The sequence below is a fragment of the Nothoprocta perdicaria genome, unplaced genomic scaffold (assembly GCF_003342845.1).
Source record: "Nothoprocta perdicaria isolate Ctin4 unplaced genomic scaffold, notPer1 scaffold_127, whole genome shotgun sequence".
Classification (NCBI taxonomy): Eukaryota; Metazoa; Chordata; class Aves; order Tinamiformes; family Tinamidae; genus Nothoprocta; species Nothoprocta perdicaria.
In genome coordinates this window covers 747,139-768,213 of record NW_020454394.1, presented here as the reverse complement: position 1 = coordinate 768,213, position 21,075 = coordinate 747,139, and the positions used below count along the sequence as shown (strand labels likewise).

General features: G+C 39.3%; 1 protein-coding gene across 3 annotated transcripts in view; it reads left to right on the top strand.

Moving 5' to 3' along the window:
• Window positions 1-21,075, top strand: part of USP6NL (USP6 N-terminal like) — a 97,728-nt gene that overhangs the window by 20,645 nt on the left and 56,008 nt on the right. The window contains exon 1 of one of the 3 annotated variants that reach the window (XM_026033271.1): window positions 19,676-19,733. The exons of the other annotated variants lie outside the window; for them this stretch is intronic. Within the exon in view, the coding sequence (XP_025889056.1) occupies window positions 19,676-19,733 (58 nt within the window). Of the gene's footprint in view, window positions 1-19,675; window positions 19,734-21,075 lie in introns of those variants that run through there. 3 annotated transcript variants of the gene reach the window in all.

Here is a 21,075-nt window from a genome sequence, read left to right as displayed (position 1 = left end):
GATTATGGTTCACTTAAGCGAATGCTCGTTACCTGCTGTTCTCTGCTGTGGTGCGTGTAGTTACTGTAACTGGGTTTTGAACTATATTAAGCCCAATTATTACCATTTTGCCACTGCAGCTTTCCTGAAGAGAATCCTGATGACGTTTATTATGCTGGAGATGGAGTTTGTGTCAGCGTCTGTAACTGCTGCGCTTGTTCTGGGGATCTTTTCTTCCCTTTTCTGTGAAAATAGCATCTGTAGGCTGTGTAATCCCATCAGAATAGTTTTCTGACTCTTTAAGTATTCTGAATGAGAGTAAGAGTAAAAATAGGCTCCTCCAGTACTTATGGAAATAAGACTTAAAATACACAGCTGCACTGCTGCTTAGATTTTTACAATTAGATTATTTCTAGATTACAACTAACTTCAGAAAAAATATGTGCATGTGTGAGAAACACTTGAAATAATTATGGAGTCATTGTTTGAAATTAATTGACGTTAAATGCTCTTGTTCACTTCAGACTGTTGAACGTGTCTTGTGTTTTCTTCTCTATAGTAGTGTCTTCCTTTGGTATCTGGCATACTTATCTAATTAGAAATTTGTTAAACACTTCTTTTTCCTGTGGTTCATTTTTACTTTTAAATGCTTTCGATTGCCACATATGCTTGTAGGGTAAAGAAATGATTTAGTAAGATGTTATAAAAGTTACTTGTATTTGTTTTTTGGGAWTTTTTTTTTGGGACTGCTTTCTGTTGTATCAAAGAGATTATCAATAATTTAGGACCTGTAGCATCTATGTCTTCCTCTTAGTGTGTCYTCCTTCTGTTCTGCCCTTACATGTAATACTCAGCAAGAGGCTTGTGCTTTTCTTTTAAATCACTCCTAATAATGTCTGGCTGCTGTAATTCTGCTGAATCAGTTAACAAAACACCTCTGTACAAGGGAGCAAATATAGAATTGAGCTGCACTTTTATCCTCCTTTATTGAAAAGAAGCATGAATTTCATAAAACCAAGCAATCGTAATTATTTCCTTAGGTTTTGTAATGATTTGGTTGAACAGCCCACCCAGCAGTTTAATTGCATCATTTCATAAGGGTGGATTTCTTGATTTCAGTTCTCCCTTCATTTTCTTTTTGTTAATATGTGCACTAGACTCTACGTGTTATACTGAGATTTAAGGTGGGGGTCAGTAGTTTTATTTGTCAATTTTGAGTATGGCTTGCTACTGAGGGTTGACTTTTATGGAATTAGTATAAGGACTGTTTTTAAAAAACGATAACCACTCCAACCTATAAAAAAAAAAATGTATTCTTGAAACCGTTTCAACTGAACTGAAAATGAAAGCTTGGAATTAATTAAAAAAAAAACATAAGGAAAAACTTATCTCCTCAGTTCTAAAGCTTTGAGTTTTTTTGTTATTGCTTCTCATTAAAAGACAGTAAATTTTGGTTGTTGTTCAGCTGATGTTCTCAAACTGCTGGTGGCTGAACTAATTAGATGTTAATTCYTATGGAATGTGACAGTAAATTTTTACAAGCAGTATTAAGATCTTGACATTTGGTAAATGTTTTCTTCAGAATGTTCTGATTTTTTTTTTTTTTGAAAGATGCAAAATGCTGACAGACTTCTGCAATAAATACAGCAATCTTTAGGCATCAGTTTATTTCACTGCGTGCAACGTGAGGCATCTGGTGTATGTGAAGGGCTGTAGTCTACAGAAATGACTCATTCTCGTGATTGTTTTCAGTAAATGGAAAAATGTATTTGTAAAGGAAGAGCTGCTGGGAAGCCCAGTGTGAATGCAGGGTGATTTCACCAAGTTGTGATGGATGATATGTGAAGTGTTTACCAACGTSCTTTCAAACTGCTGCTGAATGTTGAAAGGTTTTTAATCTTATTCTTCAGGTGCATCCTCCCCTTCCCTTTAGAAAGCATGGTGATCGTGAGAAGGTGATTTATTGGGTAAAAGCCTGAAGTTCATTGTTCTTGACATGTGCGAATAAACCTCAGCGACAAATCTCCGTCCCTTATTGTGGAAGTCAGAAACACAAGGAACTGAAATGGGAAATGTCGGGGCAGATGCTCCAGCAGCGACACCACGTGTGGTCAGTGGAGGAGAGGATCCTGCAGCGGGTACTTCGCTCGCGCTCAGGAGACAGCAAAATCAGGCCTTAATGGTGTGTTTTGGCCTTAATGGTGTGTTTTGGGTGTCATACCTGGTTTAAACTACCCCACTCTCTAAAACCGAATGAATGCCTGCTACAGTATTGTAATTTTTGTAAATATTGCGTGAGAGGGAGAGGGATTTCTCCGTCAGGGAGAGATTTCCCCCTCTCTCCTGTTTCCCTGAAACTTATTTTCCTGCTGTGACCTAGAAACGTGGTTATTAACCAAGAACCGTGTTCCCTGGATCCATGGTTCAGCGACAGGAGCTTGTTATAGCTACTGTAGGGAAGAAAATATGATCCTTGCAGCAGGAAGTCTTGCAGAACGTTACTTAAAGTGAACAAATCCTTAGTATTTTGTGGGCTGAGGTGGGGTTTTGATGGAGTGGCTGGACAGTTTACCAAAACTGCTCAGTCCAGTTACTACTAACATCATCCAGAGTTGGTTTTCATTCGGGCTGTGTCTTGTGCTGCTAGTCAAATTAGAATTTGTTTTCTATATCATGACAGTGCGACTAAAGGAAATGATTTACAAATATAAGATTAGATCTAGCAACTAGCTAAGCAGTATGAGGCTCAGCAGCCATCCAGTATCCCAATTGCACGTTCTCTGGTTATGGTTTTGTCCACAGTCAGTCTTGAGCAGGCTGACACCAGGAAATTCTTCTGTAATCCTGCTAGTGGTTCTTTTTCTTTTTTTTTCTTTTCTTTTTTTCCCTAATGATATGTGAAGTGAACTAAATTATACATTTTCTAATATATAATGTAACATTTTCATTCTTTTTTTTCAAAATGTTCTGCTTAAAACTTGAATCCTTGAATTAAAAAAAAAAAAAAAAAAGTTACTGTGTTCTGTGATGTTCCAATTTCAGTGACAAAGTTTTGTGTTTTAGAAACATTGGAAACTCCAAATTTGGAAGCTCCAAGCCTTTACTGCATTTGTATGATGTTAAGTCAGTTAAAGATAAAATCGCCTTTAGGAGTGACAATTGATTCCACTTTCAAGCCTTTGGGCTTCGTAAATAAAACAAAAGTAACATCAAGATTATGGATATCATTTGAAGACTATTTTTAAATTTGCTAATGAAATCCAAATGATATCCTGCATAAGAAGGATAGATGGTTGTTGTGTGCTTAGAAAGCATCAAATAGCATTTAGAGTTTTTTTTTTTTTTTTCCCTGGATCTGCTTCAGGAATCCTTCTAGTTTCTGTTATTTCCTTGGACAAAGAGTCTTTTTCATTCTTTTGTTCGAAAAACAAACACCTCGCATACCCTGCAATATCTTCTAGCTGATAGAAATATTAATTTCTAGTATCTTAGTCTGAAGGGATCTCTCAGAGAGAGAAAYCTGAGCTTCTTGGGACCATATCTGCAGAATATACGTACATAATATGCGTATATACATATACCTATATATGTTTATACGTATATGTATATATGTAAATCTCCTTCAAGCGTCATGTTGCATTCCTAAAAAAGCTGATGTAAAAAATTGACCACTCATAAACAACAGAAGCTGCTGTGTAGTGTGACCTCTTGCCTTGRGACAGACTGTTGGGGACAGCAGCTCCTCCATCAAACTTCTAGCCCGGAGTCAACCTTATATCAAGTGAAACATGATTGTCGTGAATGTAAATGAAAACGGAGTAGCCACAGGCATCACCTTGCTGAGGAATGCTGCTGTAATTCAGATTGGGTGGAACTAAAAATGCTGGATAGAACTAGAGCTCTTCCACACCTCTATACCTTTTTTTTTTTTGAATTAATATGTTTTTTAGAGGTAGCATGAATGGGGAGAAGGAAGAGGATTTTTCTTGTAAGGCCAGAAGTTGAACTAATAGCCAATTTTATTATTATTTTTAGTAAAAATGAAGGGGGCAATTTGGTTAATGACTGTATAAGCAAATTTTTCTTGTTTTCATCATTAGCCATGAAATCTACCCGGAGCAATCCAGGTAGTTTATTTCCTGCAAGTGTCCAGTGCACATCTACAACCTTATTTGTCTTAGCATAAGGTTCTGCCAGTATGACAAAACGTAGCTGTTAATTTTGTCGGTCTTGCTGACTTTATAAACTTTGTACTGCGGAGAGCCCTTCAGGCCGTGGCTTCACAGATGCTTCCTGCCATTCCTGCTCGTTCAGCAGGAGCATCCCTTCCTCCCTGGTGCTTCTTACCAGAGGRGCATGTTCCTCCAGTGGAAATGCTTGGACTCAGTTTAAGGGCTCCTGAAATTTAACACAGGTGCAAGAAGGTGAGGGATTTTGCTGCAAAATAATACATACAGAAACAAACAATTAATAATAAGATTGGAGCATTGAACACCTCGCCACATTGCCATGCAACATGATTTTTTTTATCTAAAAAGTTTTATTTTTCTGCACCTGGCATTTGCTAGCCCTCACTTGAAGTAGTGACAACTTGTATAGGATAAGCATGTGTTTCTGCTTTGCTGTGGCATTTCTTCCTCCTAGTGTATTTTTGTTTTATTTTAAAAAGGGGCTTAAAATACTTCACTCTTCCCACTTGTTTAGTGTCAGGTGCAATGATTTAAGGTCATAATGCAGCTTAGCTCCCAGTAATGGACTTCAGTGGTTTGTTGCTATCTGATTATTAGGTTTGTGGCATCATTTAACAAAGTGCTTAGATGTTGTGTCCTGGGAACTGATATATGGCTTAACAACATTAATAGCTTTTAGCTATAAAGGAGCTGCAGATAAATGAGCTACTTCATTTGTGTTCTTTATTTGTGCAAGGATATTAGTCAACTAAAATGAGCTAATTTACAGGAGGAAAATTACAATAAAGAAAACTGTTTTTCAGCTTCATACCGGGATCTGTTCTTCCACTGTTGGGTTTTGATGGGGAGACTCCGAACTCATGAATGGCTAAATACCTTAAATTCCTTACTTAATTCAGATGCAAACTGTGTTTTCATACATGCCTTACTCTAGGCAAAGCAGAAAACCCAATAAAAATCCAGTTAATAACATGCCTTGTGCTTACTTAGTAGATGCTTGGTTTAAAATATAGTTTGCCTCTTTGTACTTTTGCACAGATCTTCTGATTTGGTCAGTGTTACCAAATATAAATAAACAGTGTGTAAACTTTAAAGCTGCAATATAGTTGTGAGTGTGAATGTATCTTATTTGTTATCTCTTCTCTGTTTTTTCTTTTGCTTCTTGCTTTGCTTGTTTCAAAGAGGTATTTTGTACTATTTGCTTTTCAGCTCTTGGCATAGTAAGTGATCTGAATGACAGAGGGAATTTGTTCCTACTGCAGTAGTGACTGCAATACAGCAGAAAACCGGCAATATTCCAAATAATCCAGAAATACCACTGTAGGTCTTTTATATTGTATGGGAAACATGAAAGCTGAACAGAAAATGTTCCCATTGTGGGATAAAAAAGGAGGTTTGGAAAACAGAAGAGTAGGGAATAGTGCATCAATGTGATGGAAAAACACAATGTTCATGATGATGATGATTGTACTAGATGRGACAGAAGCTCAAGTTTGGTCTCAATGAGCCCAACTGTGCTGATAAGCACTATTACAATCATTCATCAGTTTAATTGCAGCCCTTCTTGGAGGGAACTGCAGGAAGCCACTTCTGTGGTTGCCCTGGATGCTCTCCGCCTCAGAAGAGGTTTCAGCAGTGGGTGAAACTGGTGGCCGTGGCCAGCAAACTATGTTCCAAGTGTTGATGTTGGTTCGTTTGCTGCTGCTGACTGCCCTCATTTTCCACTTTGTTGTTCTGAAACACGACCAGGACAAACACGTGTCCTGCAATAGCGAGCTGCCCTCCTTGTAATGATGTTAAGTAACAGGAGTCCAAATGAGCCTCCCTTTCGGCTAATGTCAAAGTTGTTAAATGTAACACTTGGTGGTTGAGAACATTGGTTAAAAACGTCACTGGCACAAAACTGGATGAAAAGGAGAGGAAAAAAAAAAAAAAAGCAATGTGCAGGCTCAGAAGAATGCATGATTATATACTGCTGAAAACTGCTGTTTGTCTTCTTCTGATAACAGGCCAACATGTGGTTTTCTGCAGTTCAGACTCCTTGGTTTGGTCCTAACTGCTGGCTGAGCTGAAAAAGAGAAATGAAGCCTTCTCATTTACAGAATTGCTTTAATCTTTACCTATTATGGAGGTATGCAACTAAATCTGTCCATCTAGTGACCCGCAGTGCTCACAGAAACTCTCCTTGGTGGTTTTGGCACGGCAAGAGGACCTATCAAGGACCTCTGAAAACAAGGTGGCTTTCTTAGGTTTCTTGCAAGAAAGGGCAGCTCTATGTGGGGAGTCATTGATTCACTCAAGTATTTGCTTAACATTTTGGGAGGTTAATAGGTTGCATAGTTGGAGCTGGTGGGGTGGATGTGTTTGGATTCCTGGTTTCACTGATACTGCAGCTGAGCCCACAGCTCGGTAAGTTAGTTACCTGTTTGGCCAGTAAATCTGGGGCCTTGAGCCAAGATCTGAGCACAAGGGGAAGACTGTGGCTTTCGGTTTTTCTGTTGTATCAGCTGCTCTTATGTTTTTGAGAGGAATTTTAGAACCGAGTCTGTATGTTTTAGTCTTGAAGCTTGGAAGAGACTGTGAAACCTGTGCTGGGTACTCCCTCTGCATCAAGATCTTGGAAAAACAGACTTAATTTTGCTAACTTACATTTTTAGCCGTTCAGTGAACATACTCCCCCAATTCCAAAAAATCATGGCAATTGTGCCTGTGTTGTTTTAAGGTGTGTACAGTTTTTTGTGGATCCTCAAATATAATAATAAACATTTTTATTTGATCCTCTAAAGTACACTTTAAAAAAAAAAAAAAGGAAAAGTTACACTGTTGAGATGTGCACACTTAAAGCAACTGGAAATGACTTCTTTTTTTGCTGTAAATTGTTCAATTTTCAGTATTTTAAACTTGTGCTTATGGAGCTTGAACTGTGATGCTAAATATCAATAGCAGCTTCCACATTTATTACTAGTGGAATTTTATACAATATTTTATCCATTTCACAATATCATTTGTGAAATTGCAGTGGGCAGGAATAAACAGTAGTGCCAAAATAAATATTAATAGGTTTAGTCATTTGCTTTTAATAACTTAAACCGTGGGGACTCTTTCAAAGCGACAAGGCCTCAGCTGGGCACTTTCTACAACAGAAAATTGTAGCAGATTGGTGGCTTAAATAGTGTTTTGATGTATAGCAACAATTCACAGCTTTCYTGGCCTGTTTAGTTTCTCCAAATTATTTGTGTATGTTATCTTGCGCTTCTGTACTTTTTTGTATAGCTCATAAGCAAAATATCCAGAATTGCAGATATTCTCAGAATAAATACCCATTTTTTTCAGTAAGTTATGATTATGTTAACAATAAATAAAAATGCAGCTTTTTCAGTGGAATAGATTCCTCTCCTTCATCCCCCTCATTGCAAGTCCAAACAGCTTCTTCTAAAAGAATTTTACCCGTCTGTGTTGGTATTAAACTATCCATAAAAATGTTAATTTGAACTGMGTTTCCAGATCAAACAGAAAACTTAATATCAGTTAATTAAATTCTTGGTGGAAATGAGGAAATAGGTACCCAGATGCCCCAGACTGCTGCTGCCTCTCTCCTACCTRGTAAAGCCGCCAATGCAGCAGTTTGTAGCCCTGCCTGGAGGGGATGGGCATTTGGTGGGAACGATTCCCTCAACGATCAAATCCTGCCACCTCCAGCATCAAATCCCAAGTGAGGCAGGTCGCTTTTTTGCTGCTGTTGCTTACCTGAAACTTTATTATCTGGCAGCGTTTTGTCTCAAACGAGCAAAACATGAGTGTCGATGAGGCCACTTGGTTGCCACACTCGCCTCTCCGGAGGGCAGGAGGAGACCCCATCCATATTGGCCATCACAGTTGTTGCTCACGGGCCCTTCGCCCTTCACTGGAGGCTATGGGGTGAACGTGGTGTAAATCCTAAAACCTGTCGCCTCCCAGGGTGTCACCTACCAGGGTTTCCTTTTCCAATAAGTCTGGGTTCACAGCTCATAAGTTTGGGCTCCAACCATGTGGAGAAACTCAGTTGATGTTCAGCTTGATAAACTCCTTGAATACGCTGTTTAATTTCTTTGTTGGAAATAAAAATAGTTGTATAAGTATATAAAAATCCTTTTCAGTGTGTATATGTTCCGTAGCTCTGCTGCAGAGGAGCAGAGGAGAAGAAATCCGTGCCACAGTAAATCTCAAGAACTGTAGTTCCTGTAGATCGCCTTTTATTTTCAGTCCTTCAGCAAAATGGTGATCTATAAATATGTAATGCAATGCTCTTGGTTTGTTGTGTGCTCAGCTGTTCAGGGAATGGAAAAATATCCACAAATATTTTCAGAAAAAAAAAAAATAGAAGGTGTAATCTGGATCTCTGTTATCTGAATGTGGATCTCTGTTATCTGCATCTGGATGCTTTATATAAAGATGCAACTTATCCATTTATAAATTATTTTTAGAAATATTTATGTATTTTTGTTTTTACTTTTATTTTTGGTGATAGCTGTACATTGAAATGGCTGTAACATTTTGAAATTTTCCCTCATCTCTGCTGCAGCTGCAGCAAGTCCCGGAGACATCGTATCCCCCCAGTCAATGCAAGAAAACATGATGTTTGCAGACTGTTGTGTGGAATATGTCGTAGAGACAATCAGTAAAAATATGTTTTTCTTGCCTCTGTGCTATGCATTAGTACCATGTGTAGGTACTATGTATGGAATGAATGCTAGTTCAGAGTCTGCCAAGTCTATGTATAACTCTTAACAACTTCATACAGAAAAAGATAAAACCCTATACAGATTYACATTGACATTACTATTTATAGGAGTTAAAATGACCTTCTAAATTGTGCCCTGTTTTGCATTATGTATAAAGCTGCACAGAAGGATCTTCATAGTGATGGGATATGTATTAAAAATCAGTGTTGGGAAACTAATAAGAATGTAAAGCCCCTGCTATAAATAGTTGAGCTGAGCTCTGAAGGGAATAACGAGCAAATATGCTCAGGCAAATCGAAGGAAGAGTGGCTGCCCTGTGAAACGTGGTATATTTAATATAACAGTAGCATATAGATTGTCTGTATTAGCAAGTAGCCTGGGGTGGTAGTGATGGGTATAGAGGAAAGGAAGTGGTGCTGGAGCTTTAATATCTGTATCTTTCCAGGCTTTCCCCCCCCCCAGATTAGCTGGTCTGGTCGTTGTTCTTTGAACAGAGCATCTGCAGCTCTTGCAGATGAGTTTGGAGTCAAAAGAAGCCAATCTGCTCTGTTCTGCGTTGCTGCTAGTGCAAAGTGAAGGGTAATAAACAGGGATGATCTGGGGATTTGCTCCAAAAGCAAGTTTCTGATCTAAACCAAACCACTACTTACAGAATTGCATGTAACATTTTTTCACCACATGAACTTGACATTGGGTGCAATATTAGTGAGTTCTTTAGAAATAAGGGGAAGGTCTGATAGGCAGAAGTTTCAGGAACAGGAAGACGATCAAGAATTGTCCATTCCTGTATCAAAGACTGTAATTTATAACTCAGATTAAGTGCAAAATTCATGGAAAGTTTTCTAGTTGCCTTCTCCAAGGCTGTGGAGAGACTTAAACTTTGCAAATGTGCATGTTCCTCTGCGCTGTCCCCAGAGAGAACTGCCAAGGATGGTGGCGTGAACAAATTTACTGCGTTTGTTTCTCATGCCGAGGACTGCAGTGAGTTTGAATGATCTTGTTTACAAACAGTCGAGATGAGTGCTGAAGAATCTGATTCCTGTTTATTTAGAACATCTTTTCTGCCTTTTTTTTTATTATTTTGCATTCGTTTTTCCTCCCCAACCTCCTTTTTTTGCCTTCCTTTTATCTGTCATGTAACTTTTATCAGCTGAGTTTAAAGATTTCTTATCCATTTTTTTTAAATGGAAATAATGAATATCTTTCCAGCTTCAGACTCCAGAAAACTTATTTTAATGCAAAAATGTTACAGAATTGCTATAGCATGCAAAGTATTTCAATTCCCTTTTATTCAGATTTTTCATCATTAAAACAGCTGTGCATGAGTTTATTTCCAAAGCCTCCCACTTCATTTTAAGACAAATCTAAAAACTACTTCAGTTATAATTTTTTTTCTAATTTCTGACTAGTCGGAATCTGAAACCTGTTCAGTGTTCTGTTTACATGGCAATTGATCTAAGCTTAAACTTAAAATAGTGGTAGGTRCATGATGTATTATTGAGCCGCTTGGTAATGGAGTAGTAATGGAATTTGGATTTCAGAGAGGAAATATGTGCTGCTTATGTCCTGCTCTTCCCTTCCCAACTCCATACAATAGTTTTGCCTTTACGTGACCTGAAAGGAGACTTTGAGGTTTGCTTAAAGCTTTTGATTACTTAATTTCAGCACTATTTGTGTGTGCAAAGAGATATGAAACACTTCTGGTCTAGTATTTATGTGTAGATGATGCAAACAGGTGCAAAGCAAAAAGAAATGTGTACTCAAAGCTGATGGAMTTAGTTGTAGAACAGCTCAGTAATTTATGGATTGTTTACCTGTGGTTTTAAGCATTTTAAAATGGTTGTGGTGAATGGTGAAATTTAAAAATTCTTTTCTATATATTTTAGGTTCCTTTATTCTTCACTGCTGTCCTCTATATACTTTGACTTTCTGTGTCTCATCCACTTAAACTTCATTTTCCTGAATAACACATAACATTCTGAGACCTTTTTTTTTTTGCGCTTCTCTTTTCACTTCACTTCTCGTTTCATCTCTCTCACATTTGTGCTTTTCACTAGACATGACTTTGAAATTGCCAGTGCTTCTGCTTTTCTAGTCCTGCAGTGTGTTATATTACCAGAAAGTAATTATCCAGATCATCAAGTATTTACAGACCGTTGTGCCTCGGTCTGCGGATGGAGGCATCTGAGCCAAGTCACAGCACGGAGCTTCCATCAGCCCTGGAAATCTGGTTCTGCCGAGGCTGTCTTATATCCCCTTCACCTCTGGATCATCCCAACAGGCTTGGATCATTAAGAATAGTAGTAGAGCTTTACTGTGTTCTCACCAGGACTTTCTGACTCAGGAAAACCTCACAGAATGGTTACGGTTGGAAGGGACCYCTAGAGATCATCTAGTCCAACCTTCCCGCTCAAGCAGGGACAAACCTACCTGATCAGGTAGATTGCAAATCCATGTGCTCATCCTACACATGCACTTAAACTCCTTGAAGAAAGGCTCATTTGTCTGATCAAAACAGGGTTTAGTTTGTTTTCAAATCTGTGATGTGGTAAAAAAGCAGCTCAGCTCAGGGCAAGCTGCAGGGTAAAAGCTGCTGGCGAGGCTGCTTTAATAAGGGTATAACTTCCCCCAGGATGTGCACTCCATTCCTTTCTCAGAGAAAAGTGTGAACAAAAATATATTTCTGAGATAGTTTGTGTGTTAGCCAGGGATTAAACAACCTCTTGGACTTTCAGGTCAAAAGCACTTGGATGCTTGATATTTTTTTCTACTTTTTCATAGCATGTATTATCCCAAAAATGCAAGCAGTCCCCACGATCATTTTTTAGGTTGTCTGAAAAACAACTGGTGTTGGTAAATGAAGACTACTATATGATTTTATAATGTTGATTGGTTTTATGTAGTATATGTGTGTATATATATAATTTTTTTCTCTATACTGCAATACAGAGAAGAAAGCAACATAGGGAAGAGGTGATTTTTTAAGTAGTGAACTAAATTTCTAGGGTAAATGCAGTGAAGTCCGTACTTGCAGCTCATATGAGCCCAGAAAGTCATTTCTTTTTCTTTCTTTTTTTTTTTTTTTTAGTGCGGATTATATTAAAATAAATTCCCAAACCTTAAATTAGACTAAGTTGTTTGTAAATTCCTTCAATATCTTGCCCTCATAACAAAACACCAGCAAAAAGTTAAGCGATTTGAGAAAACATTATCAAACAGAAGAACCATTTGGCACTTTTCACTCATGTTCAGACCTATCTCTATTTTAAGACAAAATGACAGAGGGAACAACTGACRAGAGACCAGAGGATTTGCATCAAGTCTGAAGTTTTAGTGGTAACACTTTATTCTTTCAAAGTGCTGTAACTAGAACACAGCACACATTGCTTAACTTGTTAGTTCCTCCACTGTTGTTGCATTTTTGGGGGGGAATCCCTTATGGAGCTGATGCATTGGCTTACTGCATTGCAGTTACCTGTTCCAAGGGGAGAACCTTGCTGTGTTCATAGGAGCATCAGAAATGCATGGTGTTTGGATATTGATGTGCACTGAAGAAATGTCTTTTGGCGGTAAAACTAGAAGRGAGCCAAAGTTTATAACCCAAATAATTCGGGGTTATTTTGGAGTTGTTTAACTTYACTGATGAAAAATTCAGATTCCAACTTGTTTAACATTCATGTGGTTTTAATGAATTTTAAAATAAACACTGAGGCTCAGGGGAAGTTTTCTGACCTCCTTGACTAAGTCTAGCTTTTGAGCCAGAAAGAGGATTTAAAAGCAATTTGGGCCCAGCAAGCACTTTGACCAGCACGCTTCCCTATCTGCTGCTGCGACCTGTCGTTGGGGCTCACAGCTCTGCTCTTAGGAGTGGTTGARAGCTGGTGTTTTGTTACTGTCTGGGTCACTGTTCAGCCCCGGCTTGTCCAGGGCTGCAGAAATGAGAGCCTGAACCCTTGCTGAGCTGCTGAAAAGCCTCATGGTTTATGGAGTGCAGGTAGTGGCTGAATCTGCCCTTGTGCTTTGCAGGGTGCAGACCTGCTCTTCCCCTAGTGCCTTGAGTGAGAGGACTACCTGTGTGTGCTGCTMTTCTGAGGAGCTTTTGCAGTTAGTGTTTGCCCTTTAGACTTTGCTCTTGCCAGGTTGTTGAATGTTTTGTTTGCCCAGATCCAACTCGACAGGTTTGGCCGAGCCTTGAGTCTCACTCTGGGTTTTGTTTCTGTGAGAGCTACGAAGCCTCCAGAGGCCGAGCACGGCCTCTTTGGAGGGAACCAGGTTGTCGAGCAGGATTGCAATGTGTAAAAGGTTTTATTTATGCATCATCTTAGCTAATCCTTGCAAATGTGAATAGAGTTGCCTAAATATTGCATCAGTGTTAGAGCTGGGTAAAGTAGACTTCTTCTCTTTACTGAGCTCTGAAATGCTTTTTATCCATTTCACATCATTTCAGATATGAGAGTGGCAAGAATATTTATTTATTTATCAACAGAGAATAGTGGTAAGAGATGGATCTTCATTAGTAGATTTACTGCATTATTGACTTCAACACTAACAAATAAACGGATTTTTGCTTGATGTCTGTGCACAGCTCCCAAAATAAAATTAACCTTATGTATGTTTGTGGTGTAGCAGTGCCTGTCTGTAGCTCTTCATCTTGCATCTTCATCTTGAGTATTGAGCTGACACTATTTCCCTCAAAATCAATACTTTAAAAAACTTGGTAGTCAGTTTGTGAGTGTCATTAAGCTTGTCACTGCTTATAATCTTCCTGCAAACTAGTGTAAAGGAAGTATTAATGATATAGATATGTTTGTGCGCTGATGATTAAAGTAATTATTTCTGTGACAAAAGAATGAATGAATAATTGACTTCTTAAATAAACACCTGGCCTTTGGGAATTATTTTCAGAATATCCAAAGAATTAATCTAATGATACCTCTCACTATTGTCTGTGGTGCTTGCTTGAAGTAGAAGTGAGATGTATAATCTCTGTGGGAATTCATTTCTGATTCACCTTTATTATCCTTTTTTTTTTTTTTGTATATATTTATTATTTTTAGAAAACCTTATTTCAGTTTCATTTGGTGGCTCTGCATCACTTCAGCTCCATGCTTGCCTCTGAGTAAAAGCACACAGATYGGGATCTCTGCATTGGCTCTGCCTGCCTGATGTCTCTTTGATGGTTCCTCAGAAGTAGGTTGGAGGGAAAAAAAACCAGCTTTTTGGGCTRTGCTACCCTAAAGTGTGGATTGAATTCAAAAATCTATTCAAGTGTTGTACCGGATCAAATGTAGCAGGGAGGTTTGCCTTACTGGTACTGTATTTCATGGATAAACAGCTGCAGCATTTCGGAGGGATTAATCAAATGTTCCTTTGTGCTGATTTAACCAAACTGTGAAATTGTCTTATAACAAACGCTTAAACAGCTGCCTGCTCAGTGGATGCAAACAAATTTGATACTGCTGTTTAGTAACACTAATGCAATGTCATCTTCAATTTGCTTAGCTTAACGCAGTTTAAGCTTTCTTGCAGTCGCTCTGTTTCTCTTAAGCTTGACGCTGGGACCTGAGTGCTCCCAGACAGCGCTCCAGGACTCTCTTCGTGCCTCGAATGGGAAATTCCCTGGCCGGTAGGTTAGTTTGTTCCGCAAGTTCTCTGCAAGCGAGTGTAGAAACAACAGAAACYCTGATGCCTATCGCTCACTTCCTTTTCTTGTATCGAGGATGAAGAAACTAGTCCCATTTCCTTTCCCACTTTCTGCTGCTGCTTAACAAACTTGTTTACCCTTCCTCTGGCTTTCTTGTAATTCTAGCCCTTCCTATGCCGCTTTATAAACAGAAAAATAAGAAACCTAGCGCTGAATGACACTTAAGGTGATTTCAGCTGTTTAAAGAGATTTTCAGTCCTTTTTGTGCTCCCCAGTSTCATTTTAATCTTTAATTAAGTGAATGACAGGTTTTAAGTAGTTGATTACTCAAATTTTCAGAGCAACTTGCTGCTGTCTAGGCATGACTGATTGATAAGCAGGCAGTTATCGAAATGTGCCTTGATATATTTCTGCAGTTTTACCCAAACTTAGGTATGAAGTCAATGAGAGTAGATTTAGTGTCAGAAGGTTCTTGATGCCATTCAAATGTTTTATCTCCTCAAAGATGAATGGCTGGGAAGTGGAGGTGTTGAAGAAAGCTGCTCAGCTACGGTGAAGAGCCATTAAAGCAGCAACACATAGCTCTCAATCTTACAAACTCAGTGATTTAGTGGGWATGCTTTTAATGCGTTGAGGATGATCATCATCACAGCTGCATCCAGAAGGGCCTGGTAGCTCCACTGTAACCAGCACTGATTTCTAACCATGCCTTTGGTATGTTGTAGGAGGTGGAGAGCTTTAGATTGACTCCTTATGGCTCTGRGTCACCACGGGCTCCCCAGTGGCCTACAGTAACTGGAGTGTGATGTGCTCTCGCTAGAGTTCAGCAAGAGATGGCTTTCTCCATCTCATCCCATCATGGGATGGATTTCCCATGCTTTTGAGGAAGAACAAATCACTGTTTGCCTTGTGCTATCTTTTTTCCCCTTCCTTTCCCTGAAACCAACCTAGCAGTACGTGTGCGGTGGCTCAGTGAAAGCGGAGCCGCAGTGACACCAGGAGTGGCCTGTGGCAGCCATGTGAACACGTGGCGTGAGGTGAAACCGAGGCGCAGCTGCCGGCTCCRAGTGGGAGCCAGGGTTTAGCTTCAGCGAGGAAGCAAAGTCACATTTTAAAGCACAAGTGGGGAATTGCTGTGGTCGCTGGCCTGCCTCGGAGCAGTTCCCTCTTCCGCGCCACGATCCTGGTAACATCTTGATCCTGCCACCTCGGGCCAAGCCGGGTGCTCGTTTGAACTGCCTTTGAGCTGCTTATATTTCTGAACCAGCTGAATATTATCAGTAAATATTCACTTATATGAATAATATTTCATATGAGCGAAACAAATCAACCTGGCAAATCCTTTTTTTTTCATCTTGTTTTAGTCAGTTAAGTTGTATATGTAATCCAGTGATGAGGTGGGCCGTATTTTGGAGAGTACTCAAAGACTACCTGCATATAGGAACAAAACTTCACATTTTAGCCAATAAAATGATACAAATACCGATTAAACTCCCCACCCAACTACAGTCACCTCTAGCGAAGAATGAAGCATAGCTTCTTGTAATAGCCTTCTTGAAAGATCCCTTCCCGAGCATTCCTGAGTAGTGTTTTGCCTGTGTTTTAAGCTAGGAATAGACTTTGCATCATTACCAGTGACTGTTGAAGTAGTATTATTGTTTGCTCCATTAATTTTGACTGCTGTTGAGATAAAGATGATTAATGGGGACATTTAACGTAATTAGTGTGGTGTGGCATCTGACTACTTCTATTTAAGTGTGTTAATGTGGTAAGATAACTCTTGTGCGATGTTCAGGCTTGTGTCAGAAAGAAAAATATTATAATGATTTTACAGTTACTGTTACTGCACATCTCACTGCTGTTAAAGCATTCACAGGCCATTACTGATTAGAATTTATAATACAGGAAATCTGAAATTGTATCAGCTAGGAAAATCTTAGATAAATTATTTTAAAAGTTCTATTGATTTTTATTAGTGGGAAAGATGATTTTTTTTAAAATGTCAACCTAATGTATGGCACTGGGAAAACCAATAGGAAAGACATTGTGGAGGACTGTTGTATTTAACCTTGCTGAAAGATCACTTTGCTTTTGTCTTTTCATAACTTGTCAAGGGTTAAGAGYGCTATGAATAGTTTCAATGTGCAGAAGGGATGTTTTGTTTTCTAAAAATCTCTGGGGACTGCAGAACTTATGTGCTTTTAGCTAAGGTGTGAGGGATCCAAACAGTTGGAATTTTCAGCTATATCGCTTTATTAAGTCRTAACTGAGACCTGAAGAGAAGTTAGTGGGGAAAGGATGACTTGACTTAGGGAAAGTGGAGGTGAAACTCATGAAATGCTGGTGCTGTTCTGCCTGTTAATAATACTTCTGTAGTCATGGGTCTGATCTCACCATCTAGCAGAGTACTTGATTTGCAGAATATTTTATTAAAACATGAATTACACAGACTGGGACTAGGGCTGGGAAAGGTCAGGAATTTCTGTAGCATGTGTGGGCTTGTTAGTAATATGCATGACTTGTAGCTGCAGCAGAGTGCATGAGGAAACTCAATCCTTCCTGGAAGACCGTAGCATCCTCATCTCTTGAAGACAGAATACGTAAGTGATACTTGGCCATTGCCTAGTGGTCCTAATGCCCACCTTTCAGAGCAGTGAGGAAAGAGAACAAGAATAGCRCCCTGTTGAAAAGGCCAGATACCAGGGGCACGCTCGGGCAGAGGCAGAACAAAAGATGAGTTCATCTCAGCCATGAGACACTAGCTGGTTGTTGCACAAGTCAGACCAGTCTGGCACTGGCAAGCCCCAAATTACACCCAGCCCAAGTCCTGAATTTTCTGTCTCCTAAGCGTTGCCATAAAACATGTCACACTGTATTGACCGTCCAGGACAGGAGGGCGTTGTTTTATTATTATTTTATTTTTTCAATAAAAGAATATTGTTCAAAATTTGGCTTCCTTTTTTCAGTGTAGCTCGTTACAAATTAGCAATTAGGGTTTCTTTTGACTTTGCAGCTGGCTGCGTTGGCCTTTAGTAAATTAATTATCTTATGCTCATGAGTGCACCTACAGCACTGCGTAAATTGGGATTGCAATTGAACCCTGCCMGTTCCTGTTACTCCGCTTTGCAATCCCTGTGGCAGCATTCATAAGATTTAATAGTAAGGTGTTTTGAACATTCAAACTACAACTTTAGCTTGGATCAGCTACTTATAGCCATGACTGATGGAGGTGATTTAATTTTAAGGTGTACTTATTTATGCAAGACAATAACAATTGCAAATTAAGACCAAAGAAATAGCCAGTGTTCATTTTGCTAGATCGTATCCTTCTTTTCCCCATTTTCTTGCTTGTTTATTCTAAATTTTGTTCTTTCATTGCTCTTTTTAACTGTATGTATTAGCAGGGATCTGTTGTTATAAACCTAATCTTGGACATATTGCGATAACTGATTAATATTTGTAGAGGTCCTGAAAGTCTTTCCAGCAAATTGCTGCTTAAAAACAAGATAATAATAATTGATTGAAATTCTTGTCAATATAAATTGGACTCCTAAATTGTAATTTTATCTTTGACATAGGTGTCTTCTGCAGAATATTACTCAACTGTGCTGCCTTGGTTCCCCTGCTCTTGCTTGGACCCCTTTGAGGATTGATTTTAAAATTGCTTTGAGATAGCTTGTAGTGGCAGTTAATTTTGTTTCTTGTGAAGCTTCGTTGCCAAAGTGACCATATGCCACTGGTGACTGTGCAGAAGCTTGTAGGGGATCTTGCAGAACTGCAAATAATCTACTGTAATGGAGCTTGTTATTTTTTTTTTTCCATCAAGAAGAGAATTTGCTCGTATTCCTTGTGCATCATCCTCAGGTTCCTTCTCATACTGTACAGTTACARTCCTTCTCTGAAGAAGTGATTTGGGGATAGATTGACTTTACAAATAATTTCATTGCATGCTTAGAGATTTTATTTATTTATTGCATCTGAATAGAGAAAAGTTCTCTCTAGCCCCAAACTTCCCCTTTTTTATGTCTTTACTTTAAAACACACAATATACATGCTAAATTAAAATTAAACAGATAAACATACCAGAAGAATACAGCTCTGAAACTCTTGCTGCCTGAGAGTAGAGCGTGGGAAGAAAGCACAAATTTTGTTAAAACCACCAGTGTTACCAGTAATTAGTGCTGTTGAGACAGAGTTACGCTGGGCCGAGAGCATGTGGCCACTGTGGGTGAGTACTTTCCACACAAAAATGCTCATACAGATGCTGTGTAGAAATGAAAGACAAGTCTTGCACAGCAGGAGGATCACTGCTGTATGTGTCAGCGTGTCGGTAACAAGAAAATGTTGCGTGGAGGCCCAAGTGCTTAGTAGGGACCTCACTGCCCAGCCTGAGGGCCTGAGCCCTCGGCAGGTTCCTACCTGCAGCCCTTGAACACGAGCTGATGTTCTGCTTGAGAAGAACAAACACATAAAGGCTAAAGTGTTTGCAGGAGACCTCCTTGATGTGTTCTTGGGTGTTTGCCAGGAGAAGGCTATTTTCCCAGTTCTGAGGGTCATGCCTGTGTACCGGCTTTCAGAAAGCAGACAAGTTCTACTGATCTTTAACTTTGAATTTTTACTATTTTAATAAGAAGATTCCCGCCAGCTCCTAACATCCTAGGTTTGTTAGATTCTGAAGGTACCCTTAACAACAAAGTAGATCTAAATAGACAACAGGCCACATTCAAATCTTGTAAGTAGGGAACCCTGCACAGTTATGGAAATCTAAAATCATATTTTTACAAGGTATCTTCATTTCCTGTTTTTTTTAGGCAGTAGTTCGGATGAGGGTTCTTCAGTCCTTGTTTCCAGAAAGTGTGGGGTGTTGTTGTTGTGCWCTCGTTGGTTGTAGCCAGAGTGCCGGGCTGGAGGCTGCTGTGGGTGCTGCCGGTGTCGCCCGCGGCCGCCGCTCCGCAACAAACAGCGTCTTTGTGTGAACATGGATAGTGCCTGTAGCTGCCGAGCGGCCGTGGCTTGAAAAAGAGCGAGCCCGTGTCGAGTTCCCGGGTTACGCGGCTGGTTCTTCCGAGAGGAGCGGGAGAATTTTAGCCATARCTTCTGCAGAAGCAGTTTAGAACATGATCCAGGAGTAGAGAGACTTCATGAAGACTAAAACCGACTTTTACAAGGACCGGGAAGAACATCACAATCTAAATACTGGTAAAGCATCTTTTAAATTTTTGCACTTTCTCAGCTTTCTGGTTATATTATTTGCTATATTAATTTCTGTGAGTGCAAATGGAAAGTTTCAAATATGTAACATTACATTACGTTTAATRGTGGAAAAAATGTAGATGATAAAAAATGTAGACTGCCGATAATACCAACCGCCTGCAAGTGTAGTTGTGTAAAAGGGAGGTATTGTTTTTCTCACTGTAACTAATTTAACTTTTGTTTTCACTGCCTAAAAGTTACCTGAAGAGGAGAAACAGATTGAAATATAGCAAGTGATTTTGAATCATTTTTACTTGAAGTGAGTTTAGTATTTGTGCAAGTGTTTAGAAGGGTGTTTTTTTGATTTCTTTTTTTATTCCCCCCCTTTTCAATGTCAGCTGCCCACAACAAAATATTATTAAACACGATGGCTTTTATTCTGTTGTCTGTGGGAATGGAAGGGGAATGAATAGCATTGATATGAAAGGGACTTTCCAGTGTGACCAGAGGCTTAAAAACTGTTTTGTTCGTGGTTGGGAGCAGCTGGGGGCAGCGCCTGCCGTGAGGCCCTGGTGCCAGCGCAAGCTCTGCGGCCTCTAATGTGCAAACAGAAGAGAATTGGAGCAATGGGAAATAAAAYTAGCGCCTTCTGAAGCTTTTTGGCTTCTTAAGCTTTGGGAAAGCACCAGGATTTGCTGTCCTGTCCTCCGTAGCCCAGTCCATTGCAGGTATGCAAGGACCGACAGTTTTGTCTTCAGCTACCCTGGACCTGGAGCAACTTTCCTCTTGCCCGTTGCTTGACAGCAGCTCGTCAACACTCCTTGACTGCTGGAAATGCAAAAGCAAAATCTGAACAAATGCAAGACCACGTTATTGATCATTTTATTTCTTCTATTCTTTTTTCTTTGCCTTTTAGACCTTTCTTTAAAAAATTAATGTTTAGGTGGGCAGGGGTGGGACATCTAGCTTAGCTGCCAAATGAGGCTGTGTCTGCCCTGTTCTGAGCAATCACCAGAGAAGGTTTCTTCCCTAACTGCCTATTTTGTTTCTTGAGTCACACTTGTATCCAGTTTTGAAGCTTTTATAACAACAATAAAACCACCAGAGACAATGAAAGATGAATAATCGTTAAGAAGGTCAAGGTTTTGATTTCCCGCATTGTTTCAGATGTGATGCAGCCCACGATGTTGTAGCTTGAAGCTTGAACAGCAGATGGACATTTTAAAGGTTCATCACATACGATCTATTGAAATGACCAATACTGATTAAACTACTTTTTTGATGAACATGTGGTGATTTTTTTTTGTTTATGTATGTATTTGCTATGGTAAACCAAAATATGCCTGTT